The sequence below is a fragment of the Penaeus vannamei genome, chromosome 38 (assembly GCF_042767895.1).
Source record: "Penaeus vannamei isolate JL-2024 chromosome 38, ASM4276789v1, whole genome shotgun sequence".
NCBI classification, from domain to species: domain Eukaryota; kingdom Metazoa; phylum Arthropoda; class Malacostraca; order Decapoda; family Penaeidae; genus Penaeus; species Penaeus vannamei.
In genome coordinates, this window is record NC_091586.1 from 8,702,875 (window position 1) to 8,717,874 (window position 15,000).

At 35.7% G+C, this 15,000-nt stretch overlaps 3 protein-coding genes across 5 annotated transcripts in view; 1 reads left to right on the plus strand and 2 right to left on the minus strand.

The window, feature by feature from the left end:
- LOC113806691 (solute carrier family 66 member 2) overlaps positions 1–5,208 on the minus strand; it is a 19,929-nt gene extending 14,721 nt beyond the window's left edge. Inside the window, exon 1 of the mRNA XM_027357855.2 lies at positions 5,071–5,208. The gene's annotated coding sequence lies outside the window, so the exon portion shown is untranslated. The remainder of the gene's footprint in view (positions 1–5,070) is intronic.
- Positions 5,209–7,089: 1,881 nt separating this feature from the next.
- LOC113806690 (zinc finger SWIM domain-containing protein 7) lies at positions 7,090–11,243 on the plus strand. The gene is made up of 3 exons (XM_070116069.1): positions 7,090–7,324; positions 10,475–10,644; positions 10,952–11,243. The coding sequence occupies exons 2-3, from the start codon at positions 10,480–10,482 to the stop codon at positions 11,201–11,203; spliced, it is 417 nt and encodes a 138-aa protein (XP_069972170.1). The 5' UTR covers positions 7,090–7,324; positions 10,475–10,479; the 3' UTR covers positions 11,204–11,243.
- Positions 11,244–11,646: 403 nt separating this feature from the next.
- LOC113806689 (uncharacterized) overlaps positions 11,647–15,000 on the minus strand; it is an 11,479-nt gene continuing 8,125 nt past the window's right edge. For all 3 annotated transcript variants that reach the window (XM_070116068.1, XM_027357852.2, XM_070116067.1), the window contains exon 3: positions 11,647–15,000. This exon is cut by the window's right edge and continues 6 nt beyond it. In XM_070116068.1, coding sequence (XP_069972169.1) covers positions 13,421–15,000 — 1,580 coding nt within the window. In that variant the 3' untranslated portion in view covers positions 11,647–13,420.

The window sequence follows — 15,000 nt, forward strand, 5'->3', positions numbered from 1 at the left end:
ACTTCTTGTAACGCGAGAGGTACTGCCGTGCAGTACTACTTAACAAAATTGTGAGTACTTAAATACATCCGCAAGGGATAAAATATATAATACACCATGTTAGTAAGTAATCGACGTACTTATACTAAGTCGAAGCTCGCTTGTGTTGACTACTTGCCCATCTGCATACACAATATATTTCGCTTGACCCGATCGGAGTTCCCCTTTCTTTCTTTCCCCGGAAAACTTAAACCAAATACCTTAGCATTCAATCTCCTTTCATATCTTTAGTCTGGCCACATTCAGCTTCGCATATGAAAGCGACAACTACCCTACGGTATGTATGCTACCTATTACATGTGTTACTTGCCTAACGGCAGAGTATCGACCTCTATGCAGAGAGAGTCGGACCAAGTTTGCCGATTCGTTGGAACAACTGATACCTCGGAGCCAAATTCCGCTGAAGGCCCGTATACCCCAGAGACTGGAACCGTCCTTAGACACCCAGGATGAACTGTCGACTGCTCATTGCTTATATGCAAGTAGTGCAGGAACCGCTGCACCGTAAGTCCCCGCCGAGGATCGCACCACGACTTTCCCGAAGATGGAAAGAGGCTAACCTCAAATCCGGAGCTATCAACGACCGCCTAGCTAAACCATTGACAGTCCTATGGGCTTGGCGCGTAAAAAAACTCAATATTAACACTTAACAAACTTTCATTATGATTATCTACTAAACATCCTCATCAGCCGCGAAAAAATGCGCAAGATTTGGGTTAAAACGCTTCCCACCGGGCTCTCCTAGTTCTGAGAGTACCTGGCTAAAATAATGGCGATAATCCCAGACTTGAGTGAGGTCCTGATGTCAAAGAACAATAGTTTTGGAAAACACTTCGAGTTAGATGCCACGAATTCACATACATTCTAACGATATGTTCTACTGGGTTACTCTCATTTTATCATAGTGAGTCTGCATTCCAATACCAGTAACGTGATGTCTGATTGTTTCAACAATCCTTCACATTAACTTATTCTTATGTTAAAATAACTGAACGAATCACTTTACAATGTAGTCTCGTTAGTTACTAATATTCTGTTTTTATCAAGGCGAAGATCCACTAGTGAGTTAGTGGTCACTGACTGAATGCAAGAACGTTTTGCACTTAAAATAATTTTTATTATTGTCCTGTCAATAAACAAGTAATTATCGCCATCAACCCATCAATTAACACCTAGGTGTCAGTCGTGGAATAATTATCATTAACTTAACATTTACCACTAACCTGACACTTATCAAATAATCATCATAAGCAATCCACCGAGTGCACCTTCGCCTCGATAATAAAAAGTATAACTATTCCCCTTTTCTTTACATATACCTACTGCATCTCCGTTGTGAGAAGCAAGGTGAGGTGATGCGCTCACGCTGCGCCCGGATTCCAAATGAACAGATATTCCCTAGCGTGACCTCGGGACAACGAAGGTTGTCATCATCCACCAAACGGTGTGGGTCTTTATTTTATTGCAAACTATAATACTGACAGTAACAGCGGCAGTAGTACCACTGTTAAATATTACTATTAATTTCAAGATAGAATAACATACTAATTTACAGTCTACTTTCCATACAAATGGAACCCCATTGGCCACTGATCATCGTCCAGCAGCTGCCATCGCGCTGGATGTGATGAAGCAGATGGTCGCGCGGGTGACATTTGTATGCCGCGCGGCGACACCTCTGGGTGACCGCCAATCGGCAGGGAGTCCAACCCCGCGTATCATATTTTTAAATAAAGCATTATTAAATTATTTTATAATATATATATATATATATATATATATATATATATATATATATATATATATATATACACACACACACATACATAATACCTATATATATATATATATATATATATATATATATATATATATATATATATGTATATATATATATTTGTATATACACATACATACCTATATATATATATATATATATATATATATATATATATATATATATATATATATATATATATATATATATATATATACACACACACACACATATATACACATACATACATACCTATAATATATATAGATAGATAGATAGATAGATAGATACACACATTATACATATATGTATAAACATATGTGTGTGTGTGTGTGTGTGTGCGTGTGTTCGCGTACGTGCATATAACAATTAAATCTTGTATTTCTTCAGGAAATAAGATCCTGATTTCAATTCTGGCTTAAAAAATTCCAAAAATAAACAGAACTGACACCAGAAATATTTCACCTATTATCACTCATCGGTACAAAGTTCCTATTACAATTAATGTGCATCAGCAATGTCTTCAGCATCCTTATCTTTATCTTTAGACAATCTTTTACTGTTGGCTTTGCTGTTACAAGCAGTAGTACTATGATTGTTATGAATGAAGATAATGTATACTTTAAAAATACTTCTGTTCCTCTGTAAACTAAAAATACTTCTCAGTGTATTTTAATAAAAATATTTCTGTTCCTCCAGTTTTAAAAGAAAAATATGTATTGGATATTATAGCTTAAAGCTAATCAAACTGTCTTTATCCTAACTGTGAGCCTATGTTTATCTATTTTGAACCTTAACTAATTTACTACCTTACTGAATTTTCCCGGCTCACCCCTTAACTAAAAAGGCATTTCGTCTATATTATACCATCCATTCTGTATAACCATATATATTTTCAGGAAATACATAAAAAATTATTGTCAAGACACTGGTAACACAAGAAATTACCAATGATAACATAGTAATCTATAATATAATTGTTTTATTTCATAACCATAAGCATCTACATGCAATAAATAATTCATGTAGTCTAATTTACATCAGAATAATTATTTTCCAAAATTGTAAAAAGGCAACTTACTCTGACTTCCACAACTTCAAATAAGTTTGTTTCTTTTTATGAGCCTCCTTCTCTGTTATCAATTGGCTCCTTTTATATGCACAGTATGAAGGAGTAAATTAATCAATTTAATGCACAAAATCAACCAAAATTTATAATAATTTCTGTATGACAAATAAAGTAAATCTAGTTGCTTCATTGCTAGTGATAATACTAGATGTGACAATTGTTTACAATAAAGTTAGAAAAGGAAACAGTTACTCAAATAAATTGCTATCTTAAAGTCTAACTAATATTATGCAGTCAATGAAACAAAAATAATCTTAAAATACATTAAAATAAAAGAACATCATATATGTAAACACAAAATAGTACAGCATAATCTTAGTAAATGATAACCATGATCAACACGAAAAAATCACCACATCTATTACTTCAACACTCTTTACTTGTGGCTTTACCACGGTCAACTGGAAATAGACAAATTTAATACTAACAGCAGCTGCTCTGACCTTCTCTGGAACTTATAAAGATTAGAGAGTTATGATTTTGTTTTGTCTGACCTACATTTGTACAAACAAAGCCACCTTCGGTGTGAAAAAATGCTGGATTTTCAATATGCCAATATATGACAATTAATCAAATTTCTACTTCAGGACATTTCATTACATGTATGGTGCCTCACACTCTTGTGCTAAATGGTTTCCATTTTTAAACTATGACCAGTGCTATAAAAGTGCAATTTAGGCAAGAAAATTGTGGGAGTGTGGCCCCTGAGGGGTGGAACATGCCAGACCTTGAGGGGAGAAGTCCCACCCCCCATGATACCTCTGTGTGTCAGTGCATTGCAAACATAAAGAGATACTATTTCTTGTGATACAGTTTTCCAAGACAAAACAATTTCTTAGGGGCAGGGAACATTACTTGTAAATCTGTTTGATTTCTGTTTAATGTAGAAAATATGAAATGAAAATATATAACACATATTCCTCCTATATAATTGAATGGCAATGTGAACAGAGGACACTGTAATCATTGCACAAAAAAGGACAAACAAGCATGTATACTGTAAGTTATTACTTGAATTGTTTCCTTGTTCAACAGATTTTCTGGATGGATTGATGATATACATGTTGTTTTACAATCAATACAGCCTTCTGTAGCAGTATCTCTTCCTGCCAAGTTTATAAAAGTACTGATACACTTGAATTATTTACCCCCAAACTGTGAGAAAATATGTGAATGGACACTGGCCTCACTTTTTGAATGGTCTGTGCTAGTTTCTGCTGATTGTTGCCAGTAAATTAATCAAACATATTGGTATTGTTTTTGGCAAGAGTTGGCTCTAATTCTAAGCAAAGGAACATTCATTAAATCTCTAATGCATATCAGTATAATACCTTTAACTTTTGAGTAGGCATAATAATAGTTTTTACATGTATAATGATTATATACTAAATAGCTTTGCTATTTTCAAGTTGTAACTGAAATCCTATTAATTCACCGATCTATTGTTTATGTGTACTGTTTATCTTGAAATTATGATAATACCCTCTATCCTGTCACATGGTGGATGTGTGGTAGCTGCATCAATCTCTGAGCATGCTGTATGTAAATATATATAACCATGAATAAATATTTTACATCTTTTCCAGACCCAGATCCTCACCCTATCGCTGTTTCCCTAATGGAGGCTCCACCATGGACTCTTTCTCCTTGAGATTTTTGTCGCATTTACTTGTATACATTTATTGATATTGTGTGGTGAATTTTAAAAAATTGAGATTTTTTTTTTCTCTCCCATACCTCATAACTCTTTTATTATCATGTTGCAAAGGTAATACCATAGAAGAAAAGTTTCTTATTTACATTCATTCTGTCCAATACATGTAAAATTTTCCTTCTAATAGAAAACTGTGTGGAACTGAAACTATTCCACTGGAACTATATCACAGGATTTTCTTCTGTAGTGCCTCCCTTCCCCTAACAAAAAATATTTCCAGCTGGTCCTCCAAACTTGTAGTCTGGGGAAGGAGGAAACCTGACACGGAAACAAATATTATGCGACGGAAAAGAACATTCGACTCATTTTAATTACACTGAAATACGGAACAAACATATATCCTACCAATCAAAGTAATCGAACTTAAAAAAAGAAGAAAAACAATAATACATGCAAACTACAAAAGTTTACCTATTTCAATCTTTGTTTCGGATGGAAAATCCTTCTTCAAATCAGCGCCATTTCTCCTAAATTGACAGCATCAGACATATCCCAAACGGACTCTGACGTTGAAGATCATTATAGCTATCGTTCTACATTCACAGATACCGGCTACTTTTGTAACATCAGAGATAATTTAGATAAGAACAGATAATTACGAAGAACAACCATTTATCAGCTGATTCTTGTTTACGTTGTCACAGCTGGAATCTGGAAAATATCTCCCTCTAATCTCTAAAGAAAGTCTGTATATATGGATAAAGCATTAAAAATTCACATATAGAAGAATATGGATATCAAATTTTTAAGACCGAAAAATATTTTTGAATAAAAATCTTAATCAAAATCAATTCTAATCCATGGAAGATGAGAGTTGGAAAATATATCCCTAGCAACCGGCCGCTTGAGACGTTGTCATATCATAAATGGAAACAAGAAAAATGCAAGGTAATTTAGATAAGTTTGGGGAGCGTCGTCATAGATAGCAGTGTAAAATCACTTACTCTCTTTATCAATATGGTACGAAGTTGTCACAGATAGCAATGTGAAATGTCTCATTATAATTAAGCAAAATGAATATACGTTTGTCATGAATAGTCTTATTTTATGAAAAAAAAAAAAAAAAAAAAATCACACACACACACACACACACACACATACACACACACATACACACACACACACACACACACATATATATATATATATATATATATATATATATATATATAATTATATATACATACATATATATATATATAATATATATATATATATATATATATATATATATATATATATATATATATATATATATATATATATATATATATATCTTGCACAGGATCTACACTATCTTCATTTGAAGATAAATTTATACATGCATACACACATATATATAAACATATATTTATACGCACATGTAAACATATGTGTGTGTGAGTGTGTGTGTGTGTGTGTGTGTGTGTGTGTGTGTATACACACACACACACACACACACACACACACACACACACACACACACACACACACACACACACACACAAACACACGCACGCGCGCTCATTCATAGGTACACGCAGACATGCACACGCACACACATACAAGATTTATATAAGTACTTATATAGACCTTTCACACATACGTACACGCACACCCACACCCACACCCACCCACCCACCCACCCACCCACCCACACACACACAGACACACACACACACACACACACACACACACACACACACACACACACACACATATATATATATATATATATATATATATATATATATATATTATATGATTTATCTATCTACATGTATATATCATCTATTCATATATATGTGTATATATATACTTATCCTAATTTTATTCACACACACACACACATACACACACACACACACACACACACACACACACACACACATATATATATACATATATATATATATATATATATATATATATATATATATATATATATATACATGGAGATAAATAGATTGATAGATAGAGAGAGGGGGGGGGGGAGAGATTGACATTGAGAAGTTTATTGAAACAAAAGATTATATCTCAAGAGAATGTGGTAACGTAGGTTATCCTCACTCCTATTAAAGAGTCCCTGTGTGGGCAGGAGGGACTTGAAAGTCACAGAGGCTGCTCCTCCCACTCCATTCACTGTTGTTTTTCTTTCCTTTCCCTTAACAGTTATTTTACACTATTTATCTTTCTTCTTTGCGGGAATACATTTTTGTTTCATTTCTGTCTTTGAGGGGTGTTTTTATAGTCTCTCCCTGTTTCTGGTCATCGGTTTCTCGGCTCGTAACTTGGGCCAGTTTCTTTTCTATTACGTCCATTCTCTGCAGCATCCGGGAATTTCAGATATTTCCTTCCCAGAAAAATACGCATCACTACTCCGCGGCACTTCCTTCACCTCCTGCACCTACCTATCTGTCCTGCCCGTGATCACTACCCATTGGCGACGGCACCACCAGCGGTGGGCCTTGCTGGCAGGCATTAGCTGTTGCCTCCCTCGGCATCTCTGCCTGCGTGGTGACCGGCCCTTTTCCATTTTCTGCGACTCCCTGCTGGGGAACCGCCGAAGCAATCTTTAATTGTGGTCTCGTCCTACATGCAAGAGACCCAGCTTTGTGGCAGCCTCCGCAGTTGCAGCAGCAAGGTTTAACCCTTTCCCCTTTCACAGTTTTGGCCCGGCAGATTCGTGAGTCAAATGTTTCCGATCGCAGACCCTGCATCGATCATCCTGTCGACAGGCTCATGACTTGTGGCCCCATCGGCAGCACTTAAGGCACATGACTGGAGGCTCCACATACGGTGCCACCCTCCTCAGCCTCCTGTACCCCGCTCCTAAGATAAATACCTTCTATGGCATTTCCCCCTTCACAAGAGGAACGAGCTGACCCCGCTCCTCGCCCCTGGACTTGTGCCTCATTACCCACGCTCCCACAATCTCTCGTCGTCCTGCAGGAAGTCATCGTCTAGTATGGTTGGATATTGGAAAATTATCACCTTAGTGTACTTTCCCCCAGCCTTTGGAACAGTCGTCACTGTCTCCTTGTATCCCTGAGTCGTCAGGGTCTGCTCCGCCTGGCCGACCCGCACTGTGAGATACGGCCACCCTCTTTCTCCCTTCATCATTGGTTCCAAATCACTGTGGTCCCGGCCTAATTGCATGGTCCACTTAATTTCTCCAAGAAACTCATGGGGCAGTCCTGTGGAAAGAGACGCTACCTGCCGTTCACACCGACAGCATTCTGGACTGCTGCTTAGTTTTCGTTCTTCCTCTTCTCCCGCTTGCATCCATTCTCATTGTCACTCATGTCTACGCTTCCTTCCCTACTTTCTCTCTTATGGGATCTACTTCCACTAGCAACACTAGCCATGCTGATACCATAGGAGGTGACCCGCTCCCCGTCCGAAGGCCAGGTAGGAGCGGGTAAACACAGAATTCTGGGTATCTCACACCGGAGGACAGTAAAGTTACACCTACTTCTACGAGAGAGAGATTCATCATACATGCCAAGCGTCAGGTCATATCCACACACTGCGACAAATATACATTAGTGTAGATATTATTTGCATGCTCATGGCACATAAACATGGCGGAATAGGTACCTCATAGGATACGTTGATCATCGGTACCTGGGAACATTGGGAGGCAAAGGACTTGTTGAATAGAGTGCAGAAGTCGTAACGTCACGTGGTAATAGCAACGACGGACTGGATCTAAACAAAGTAGTCGCAGCAAATGAGGATATTCGCTATAAATGTTTAAAGTGGTAGTAAGTTTCCTTTGGTGCTTAACAGGTCTAGATATAGCGTAAAATAGTTGTGGGGAAGTTGAGAAACGAGTTACTATTAAATATCAATGACCATGTTTGCTTGCTAGAAATTGTAAAGCTTGGGAGAAGTTGACACGCTTACTAGAATAAGCGGCTTCATCATAAAATAATGTCTAAGAGGAGTAAAGGCTGCCATGCCCAAGCGGGGGAGAGGGATCCATGGGAAGGGTAGGGATACAAGGTTGAGGAGGGTGTCAAGGGAGGAGTCAAATTAAAGGCCTAAAACCCAAAAAAGCCTCAAAAGAGGAAGTATTTTTGTTATAAAGGACAAATGTGACTATACCTCTTAGCCAAGTCAAGGAACATTCCTTATCTTCATGAATTTAAATCAAATATACAATTTCTTTGTCTTTAAGCATACTGCCATAAATTTTATTGTTTGAAGTTTATATGAAATTATATATTGTTTTGATCGTGGAACATCCTAATGTTATTGGATTTGATATTTACTTTTTAGTTAGTAGTGTTCAATGTTTTTAAAAGTAGGGTATCATGTGATATATAAAGAGTTGCCATTTCAATTGAAAACTAGACCAAAAAAATGTAAACATTTGTTACATAAGGTATCATTCAGCTATTAATCATATTGAGCTTTAATACACTAAAGTAGACCGAAAATATTGAAGCTTAATTAAAAGTAATATAGATGCACTGAAGCAAGATTCCCATGACTTTGTGAGTCTGATGATTAATCCAGTGGGTACCCACTATGGTTAAGGGACCAACAAAGGAAAAAAAATAGTAAGGTGCTCATTTTAGTGGAGAAGCCAGTCGATAGTCATCAGATAATTGCAGATTTAATGTGCAAAAAAAATCAGTCTTCTGTATGACCTACTAGTTGCCTTATAAGAAATGGAAAAAAGCTGGAGAAGAGTAATACATATAGAAATATAACATACTGTCATCAGAGTAATATATAATACTTTACATATATTATCTTAGTTTACCTTAAATGAAAATGAAACCTGTAGTTAATACATTTAATTTACTCGTAAAACAAAAAGTATTACCTTAAAATATAAGAATATAATTTAAAGACAAGTGGCAAATTTGGAGATGCAGAAAAAATGTTTCTGTGACTTAATAATTCAACCACTGGTGGATAATTATCATAATCTTATTGGCTTCTGTGTTTAAACAGGGGTGCTCCAACAAGAAGTTGCAAAAAAGAGGGTAGGCTAGGAATAAGACACTAACAGACTTCCAGAGTTGGAGTAACTGCAAACATAATAAGGAATGAAAGACTGGATCTGGAAGTATCTAGTATTCTAACTCAGTATTCACCCAGACCAGGAATGTAAAATACAAGCACTCAAGCGCAAATATATAGGGTAGAGGTTTGTTAGCTTTTGCTTTACTGTGGAAAAATGCAAAGGCCATAGTGTTGCAGGAAGCTAGGTGTAGTCCTGTTTGTAACAGATACCACCTTTTAGATTGCATTGAAGGCTTTGATATCAAATCTGTTGGAGGATGTCCTATTTGTGAATAACTAAATATGATGAGGCATTGTCCAGGCCACTTTGCAAGCTCCACCTCTGTTTGCTAGAATTCCAGTTTATGAAATCATGAAAAATCCAGCTCATGATATAGTTTGTATTGATATATTACTCTGCTAATTGATTTTGGGTTATTATAAAGAAGAAAGCAGATTAGTGAAGGATAATTAAGGATACTCATTTTGAATACAAGACTTTTTTTTATATATTTAGAGCCAGATTGCAGTTGCTTGGTGACCCATTACCACTCCATTTGTAATCCTTCATATCTTGCCTTGTTTACCTTTTTCCTTGATTTATGGATTTTTTTTTCATTTTATATTGCCATTAGTATTGTCAATAATAGTGTATTAATTTTAATGCCAGCAAAAATGTGTGCAACATACATGTACACTTTTTTCTTTAGTTTGTTACTCTTTATTTTTTATCTCTCTTGTAAGTATATGTATACATATAGCCAAGATGAATCCTGAAAAGGAGTGAAATGATATTTTAATTTTCTATTTGTTTCAGACACAATGCCCAAGGTTCCTGACACTTTGGCAATAATGCATGGCTTGCTCGGTGTTGTAAAGTCAGAATATGAGTCTGCAGGCCACCTGTCGTCAGAGTTACTACGTTCTTTGCACATGCTTCATGGGCAGACACTTGTCAGTGCATTGGACTTGATTGACTGTAAGAAGGTAAATTACATTGATATTTTTCCTAATTCTTAGCAATGTAAAAAATGAATATTATTCTTATATCGTTTAATTTTATCATCTTGACTGGTAGTGTTGTTCTGTAGTATTAGTTATCTGTTTAAATATTATTGTCTAGCAGAATGGAAATGTGGCATGGAAGATACTCACATACAGCCCAGTTTTAATAATAAACCTGTAATTTTTGGAATGTGAATAGTTTACATATGTTACACAATTTTTTGCTGTGAACAATGTAGAGAACATTTTTTTTTTGTAATTTAGTGATCATTTGCTCCCCTTTTTTCAGGTTACGATAGTCACTTCTAGCAGTGGCCGATGGGTGTACCAGGTCACTGGAAGTGCTGGCACTCCCTATGTATGTTTGCCTGACTCTATTTTCTGTCAGTGTCCAGCATTTAAGTTTTCTGTGCTGAAAAAGAAAGAAAGTGTTATGTGTAAACATGTTCTTGCAGCACTCTTAGCAACAGCAATGGGAGTAACAGATAAAAAGACCATCTCTGATGAGTATATGATGGATCTTCTGTTTCAGATGGATTGACTGTAAAGATGAATAAATATATAAATGAAAAAATCCAATTTTTCTTCTGTAATTCCCCCCCCCCAAAAAAAAAAAAAAAAAAATGAATAACTGATTCACAGTTATGTTCTTGTTATTGATACAAAATGGAAGGAGTTGGCTTCATGAAAGTTGGGTAACACTACACATTCTTACTTTTTTGAGATGATGTAGTAAAAGATCATAGTATACTGTTCCTGCAGAAACTTGTAAGTTGCTCATTTTGTATTATCTTCTCATGTTAAAATAATGGTCAAATTGCATATCAAAATTTGATAACTATAACTTTATGCTAAAAGTAGCTCATTAAACAAGAGTGGAGAAAAGGTGAAAGAAAGAGGGAGACATTGAGATCAATATGTAAAAATGTGCACACAATTATAGAATGGATACTTATAGATATGCAGGTTAATAAAAGCTTTCTATATCATCAATGATTTACTTCAAAAGGTCTAAAATGCAAGGCACTATGGAAGGACACTTGGATACATATAAGGCACCTATAGTACATTACACACATTATCTGAGTGTAAACTCTTGAGTGTTGTGAACATGTACAAAATTCATTAATAAAACATGTTTGAAAAATATACTCTATGTAATATTAAATATTACATATTTATCATAGACATTTGGAAAACGGTAAAGTAACAATCTATTTTTTTTTTTTATCCTGTGACTTCTGGAAGACCTTCAATAATTCAGAGGAAAACCCATATTCATCATCTCTCCATTCATCGTACACTCATTACACAGAGCCATTATTCCTACAAACTCAAGTTTCATAATGCAAGCATGGTTGGAATACTGATGAATCAAGTGAAGTTGGAAGCTTTAGCACAAACACATCTAAAATTCAATATTTAGATTTAAAAAAAGAAAAATGCAGAACCAAGAGCAACATATCAAACTTGAAAAAAATGTACACAAAGAAATAAATAAGTAAATTCATAAGCCTGAGTAAATTGCATTTTGATCAGCTCTACTGGTAATATAAATGATCAGATGCACTTAGAGAAAGATAACTACTACAGATTGTCTTACTAAAATGTTCTAACACCAAACAGATCCTTGGTGGCACTCAAGCTACTAACTTCCAAGGTACCACAATAGGTGGGATCACGGTAACAGGTCCATTTGTGGTTTTCTACATGCATGCATTATGTTGATTGTGATTATGACTAAATCAGGGGTATTTCAATGTCATTTTAATATATCATAAGTTGTTGTGTCATTATATATTTGGCCAGGAGAGCTAATAACCAGAAGGGTACAATTTTACCTTAGTTTCAAGGAAAGATATCCCTTATCTGTAGTACTTACATTGGGTATTAATATATGACTACATAACTTAAGACTACAGACACCAACCATATATTACAAATTAAATCTAACATTTAAACAAACTCTGGAGGATATCCCCCTCTCATTATAAACAAACAAAGCATCTCTTAACAGTATCTGATAGAATAAAAATATAAACTGACAAAATTGTTCCTTTAACTTTTCAAACACTATTCTATAATTTTAAAACAAATTCCTGATAGCCAGGTATAAACTTGCATTTCCTTATCTTTTATGTTAAAATTTTCAGAAATAAACACTATTAAAATAGGCAATAATATATACACTATGTTTGTAAACTAGTGTGAGATGAGAATACAATCTGAAGTATGGTCTAAGTCAAATAATCAATCCACTTTTCATAATAGGGTAACATTTCCTGTAATTATCTGAGAGTACACTTTGAAAAGCACCTTATGGGGAAAAAAAAGAGAGAATAATAATAATAATAATAATAATAATAATAATAATAATAATAATAATAATAAGAAAAAAATCTGCCCGAACTTCCTTTTTCTGTGAGCTTCCATAAATTTGTATAAATACATTTTTCTGTTTTCAACTGCATAAAAAAGAGTAACTATCATATAATTCTAATGTAAACTAAATAAGCACTTGAATGGATTACTATGTACAAATGTCCTTATTTAGCCCCCTAAAAAAAAAATCAATCTAACAATAAAAGAAAAATATAACAATCAAATAAAGTACATCCACCTCGGAATGATTTAACATGACACTTTGCAAAATATTTTAACAGTGATGAAAACGAAACATAAAAAAATACAATGAAGAGCATACCCTCCTGCCCAGAGATTCTACAGCCACATCTCCAAATTTTCAAAAATCTGAGAATCACATCAAAGGATCAACAAGAGGGTCACCTTGGAAATCTTGGTCCTCATAATCACTGTCGTTGGCATAGTCATCATCGTTCTCAATTGGGTCATCCACATCTAGTTCCACTTCCACTTGGATTTCCTCTGCTCTTTCACAGTCAAAATCAACTCCATCCCTGTTTTCTTCTTCACCTTCTTCCATGTTCTCCATGGTATCGTCTATACTCACAAAAGGTGGAGATCCTTCTTGAATACGAGGTACAAGATCTCCACTTTCATTTTCTTCCCAGTTTTCTCTCTCATGGGCACGCAGATGTTCTCTTAGTTCAATTCGCGTTTTAAAGTCCTCACGGAAACAAATCACACATATCAGCATGTTGCTGTGGTATTTTTTTCTATGGCAACGAAGAGCTGATGTGTCTGTGAAGGTTTTCTTGCACAAATCACAAGAATATGGACGTTCACTTGTGTGCTTCTTAACATGAAACTGTAAACTTTCACGATTATTAAAGGATTTGCCACAACTCTGGCAACGGAAAGGTTTTTCTCCAGCATGGGTTCTCTCATGGCGTATTAAACCAACCACCTGGGTGAAGCTCCTCCCACATACACCACATGCATAGGGTTTGAGACCTGAATGTATTCGTTCATGTGCTTGGAGACCAGATTTGAAGCGGAATGGGCGGCAACATATTTGACAGGAAAAAGGTTTTTCACCTGTGTGTAATTTCATGTGCTGCTTTAGATGTGTGTTCCGAGAAAATCCTTTCCCACAAATCTTACACTGTACTGGACGTTCACCAGTGTGAATTCTCATATGAGATCTTAAGTTAGACTTCTGATTGAAAGATACATTACATAGCCCACAAGTGAATGGTTTCTCCCCTGTGTGAATGCGCATGTGCCGAATAATGTCAATTCTTTGGCGATATCTTTTGCCACAGATATCACATGGGTAAGGCCTTTCTCCTGTATGTACTCTGATATGTGATATTATATGGTCTTTTGTTTTAAAGTCTTTCTTACAGAATGGGCACTGATAGGTATTTAAAGCTGTTTTGAGAATGTTACAAACATCTCTTTCTCCACTCTCCGTTTCAATATGAATTTTAAGGAAATGCACATCATTATCTATATACTCACCAATAATGGTAGTGTTAGTCTTTGTGGGAACAAAGATTTTAGAGGTTGAGAACTGAGCCTCCAGAGCTTCTGAGGAGCACTTCAGGGTTTTCATAAGAGTTGCTTCTTTTTCTGCAGCGGGAGGAACATTTCGGCTCACAAAATCCTTTACATCTACATTGTCTGGGATCAAGACTGTACACTGGGTCTTCTCAAGACGCTTCTGGTCTACAAGAACTTTCTTTAATGGAAAGTCCCCAACACCAGCAAGGGCCTTAACAAGCTTCTTCTGATTCTCCTCAGCTTTATCCTCATGATTTAGTCCAAGAGCTTCTGCTTCTTCCGGAGAGATGGAGATTAACTTGCCTTCCGATGTTCGAATGTAAAACCTACGTGGCTTGTTTGATGCATCGTTTGTGCTTGTGGGTGATGTGGCTTCTAGGACTTTCCTTAATTGTTCATCTTTTTCTAGCA